The sequence below is a fragment of the Macadamia integrifolia genome, chromosome 10 (genome assembly GCF_013358625.1).
Source record: "Macadamia integrifolia cultivar HAES 741 chromosome 10, SCU_Mint_v3, whole genome shotgun sequence".
Lineage (NCBI taxonomy): Eukaryota > Viridiplantae > Streptophyta > Magnoliopsida > Proteales > Proteaceae > Macadamia > Macadamia integrifolia.
Window position 1 is genome coordinate 81318 of NC_056566.1, and position 4339 is coordinate 85656.

The 4339-nt window shown below is 39.1% G+C and overlaps 1 protein-coding gene across 1 annotated transcript in view; it reads left to right on the forward strand.

The window, feature by feature from the left end:
* The window catches only part of LOC122091530 (myosin-9-like), a 26399-nt gene extending 22299 nt beyond the window's left edge, over positions 1 to 4100 (forward strand). Inside the window, exons 33-38 of the mRNA XM_042661540.1 lie at positions 79 to 178; positions 258 to 314; positions 3072 to 3128; positions 3223 to 3303; positions 3448 to 3530; positions 3644 to 4100. Of these exons, the coding sequence (XP_042517474.1) occupies positions 79 to 178; positions 258 to 314; positions 3072 to 3128; positions 3223 to 3303; positions 3448 to 3530; positions 3644 to 3767 (502 nt within the window). The 3' untranslated portion in view covers positions 3768 to 4100. The remainder of the gene's footprint in view (positions 1 to 78; positions 179 to 257; positions 315 to 3071; positions 3129 to 3222; positions 3304 to 3447; positions 3531 to 3643) is intronic.
* Positions 4101 to 4339: the final 239 nt, after the last annotated feature.

Sequence of the window (4339 nt, forward strand, 5' to 3'; positions counted from 1 at the left end):
CCCCCCCCCCCCCCCCCCCCCCAAAAAAAAAAATGAAAGCAAGAAAGAGCTTACCATCATGCCCTCTTTCGGTTGCAGTCTCCTGTTGAGGCGAGAGTGCTGCTCATTTAGTAATGGTGAATATGTCAAGGCAGGTTTGGCTGAATTGGAACATTGGTGCTATAAAGCAACAGATGAGGTACATTTATTTTGAAGTTCTCCGACTTACCCACCATAATTTTTTCTGTTTTCCTGTATTTAAAAAGAAGATTTTGCAGTATGCAGGTTCAGCTTGGGATGAACTCAAGCATATCAGACAGGCTATTGGGTTCCTGGTATTTCTTTTTGCTTGTAATACTTTGTAGCTAGTACCCAGTTTCCTACCAGCATAGAAAGTGACATCTCATTAAGGGAAAGATTTGAAATCATAAAATCGCTGCCATTGGTGAAGATTGTGACAAAATCAACCTTGAAGAAGGGAAGGAGGAGAAGAGAAGAGGCAGAACAGAGAGAGGAGAAAGCTCACAGTTTGGCTGGATGTCCGACCATGGGCTAGTCATGTTAAATAATACACCAATAAGAAAACATTACAATTAAGGACTCTTAAGGACCCTAATGGTAGTAACACTAAACAACTAAACAACACCATATATACTAAACAGCACTGTGACTTGTAAAAACATAACCAAACTCTACCACAAATTATAAACATCACCACAACCACTAAATGCCACCAAAACTTCAACACTCCCCCTCAAGCATATATATATATATATATCCTAGGCTCCAGCTTGGAACAACAAGAACAGGCACAACCAACAGAAGCAGACCTTGAACATATATATCAGTTGTAGAATGCAGTAGCTACAAAAAGAACTTCCTTCCAGTCGCAACATCAATGAAACATAGCAGCTACCAGCACAGCAACAGAGCAAATTCTTCGTGAAGAAGAAATCCAAAAATAAATATGAGTGGCGCGAAACACCATCCACAGGCCAGATAATGGCAACAGCAACGGTAGAAGCCCAGAAATTAGCAGCAGGGGAACTGAATTAATCAATCTCTGCGGGCCAAAGCACTTCAATACCAACAGCAGTAACAAAAACCCATTAGATAGCAGCAGAGGAAGATGAATAAATCATTGCTGTAGGCTGCAAATCTTCAATAAGAAGACAAGGCAAACAATCTCCAAGAAGGAGACACTGGAATAACCTTCAAAAAGAAGGCAAATAAATAATCTTTACAAGGAAGACACAGGCAATAATCTCCACGAAGGAGATGCAATAATCTCCTGAAGGAGACACAAGAATCTCCATGAAGGGGACAATGATATCCAATACAGAGACGGGAATCCTCAAATAAGAAGACACGTGCAGATTCATAGGTAGATAATCTTCAAATAAGGAGACTTCGCTGCTAATCTTCAAAATAAGAAGACTTGGCAAATGAGCTTCAAATAATGAGACTTGGGAAATGAGCTTCATATCAGGAGACTTCCCCCTCACATGTAGCACCACTCGTGAACAAAGAACCAAAGGGAGTGTAACAATGATAATCCGATCTAAAACCAGCAACAACCAACAGCACAAAATCAAGAGCAACTAATAACTCCAGCCGCAGGACATAAAGAGAAGGCAGTACAAAAGACAACCAGAAATTCAAAGTCTAACACCTTAGAAGGAAGTTAAACGGCTGGATCGTACAGCAGTAAATATATCTAAAATAGAAACTTGAAATCCTACAAACTAGGGTCTTGAAGAACTCACAAATCACAGAGCAGAACCAGATAAAAATCTAATTGAACACTATATCTGTTGTGTATAAAAAATTATCAAAGATCTTCAGAATCCAAGGGCTGGATTTTGAGATATACATGATTCCCTAATTTGCAGAGCATAGAGAAGAGCAGTAGCATAGTCGCAGCCTCACAGGTTGGAAAACTGATCACAACTCCATGATCAAGTGACGGCCAACAACTTAAGTATATTATATCACTGTAAAATTTTATAATGATATGATGAGTGGAAGTAGGTTTCTTGGCAAAATAATCCTTCTTTGATAAGAAAAGGAAAATCAAGCCAGTCAATAAGATCACAGCAACTCTTATGGATGATGGAAGAAGCAACCGAAACCGATCAGCCAGGAGATCATGAGATCAGATTTCACAGGGCAGCACAAAATCGCTGAAAAACATCAACAAACAGCAGCCACAGGGAAAATTAACCATAGCAGCGACTGCAGAACAAAATCAGATAGCATCAGCAGGAAGTATAACCATAGAAGCAATAGCATAGCATCAATAACTAGTAGCTGCAGGTAAGTTCTTCATAGAAGCTACAGCAGCACATAATCAGATAGCATCCGCAGGGAGAAAGAGCAAAGCATTATGCATAGGGCAACACCAGCAGAAAGCAAAGCATCATTGCGTGGTAGAGACTAAATATTGTATTCAACTGAACTTCACACCAGCAATAAATTATAAGAAACCTTAGTTCTTCATGTTCTATAAACTAGGGTTTCATATATATATATATATATATATATAGGGCGGAGGTTGGGCACACTGCTAGCTTCCCTGGAGCTGACAGCTCAACCAATGGGAGGGCTGGGATAGGAGGGGCACGGGCGACTTTTCTGAGGGGTGAGGAGAGAAGCAGAGAGTGCTGGGCACAGCGCTAGCATGCCCAGCCTCTACCCATATATAATCCTCTTCTTCTTCATAGTTGATACCATGTGACAAAATCAACCTTGAATAATGAGGATCAGATTAGAAGAAGGAAGAAGAACAGAGAGAGAGAGATGGAGAAAAGACTCATGGTTCGGCTGGATATCCCAACCGTGGGCTAGTCATGTATATACAGTAAACCAATAAGAAAACGTTACAATTAAAGACTCTAAAGACCCCTACAGTAGTGTCACTACTTAATAACTTAAACAGCACCGTATATACTAAACCGCACTATGACTTGTAAACACACAACTATACCACAAATTATAAACATCACCATGAGAACTTAAATGTCACCACAACCACTAAACATCGCCATAACTTCAGCAAAGATGATGTCCTAAATATGCATTTGCTTTCTCAGGTTATACATCAGAAGCCAAAGAAGACACTCGATGAAATAAGCCACGACCTTTGCCCTGTGAGTATTTTCTTAAAAACTTTTAGAGAGCATCATGTTCCTATTTGTAAATCTTCCTTCAATCTCAATCAGTTATTGTATGGTCTTTTTACAGGTGCTCAGCATACAGCAGCTTTACCGGATCAGTACAATGTACTGGGACGACAAGTATGGGACACACAGTGTGTCCTCAGATGTAAGTTATTATGGATATAATTACTCAAACTAGGTTTGGATCATCATCTTCATCATAATATATATGATAATCTTTTGAGTCAATAACAAGATTTAGTGTAATGCTTGACTACCTTTAGTTGTCATATTTGATGCCTCTGACTAGGTTATATCCAACATGAGGGTGCTGATGACTGAAGATTCAAACAATGCCGTCAGCAATTCTTTCTTGCTGGATGATGACTCAAGGTTAGATATGTGATCAATAATCAATCGTCTAACTGTCTGTTACCTTCTTTATTTCCTGGATGTTGGTGCAGTGGTGGTTTGTGGTAACTAACACACTCTCATTTATGGTGCAGCATACCATTTTCGGTCGATGACATATCAAAGTCCATGGAACAGATTGACATCTCTGACGTTGAACCACCACCTCTCATTCGTGAGAATACAGGCTTCGTATTTCTCTTGCCACGTTCCGAGTAATCTCTTTATCAATGTAGCACTCATCTGGATGGTTTATCTTCCTGTCTGTCTCCTTTCAACATCACCTCACTTATTGTAGTTAACTTCAGATTTTGTATATTCACGTCAGAGCCCCTTCAGTATGTTGGATGACTCCCATTGGGTGGGTTGATGTTGCTTCTTCCTTGGATTAAAGTTGTCTCATTGATTTCCCCTAACCATGTATAATTCAATACTTATAATGGGGAACACTCTGCTGTCTCTACTCAATGAGATATTGGCTACCTCCCCCATCACTTGTAAATTTGCCATATCTTTGGTGAGTCAATTATATTTAAACATTTTTTGTGTGAACACTTTCTTCCCCACAAGTCACACATTTATCTTCTTGATGTAATATTTAAGTTCAATCTGTTATTCATTGATTCCATTCCTTAAGTGCCAAGTTAAACCAGATTTATAAGATGTGTCATGTCAGTTGATTCCATTTCACACTAGAACTGGAATTATGTTAGTTTTGATAAATGAATGCATAATTGTTGCAATAATGTTATTATCTTATAACATTTATTGCTAGGCTTGACTAGATGATA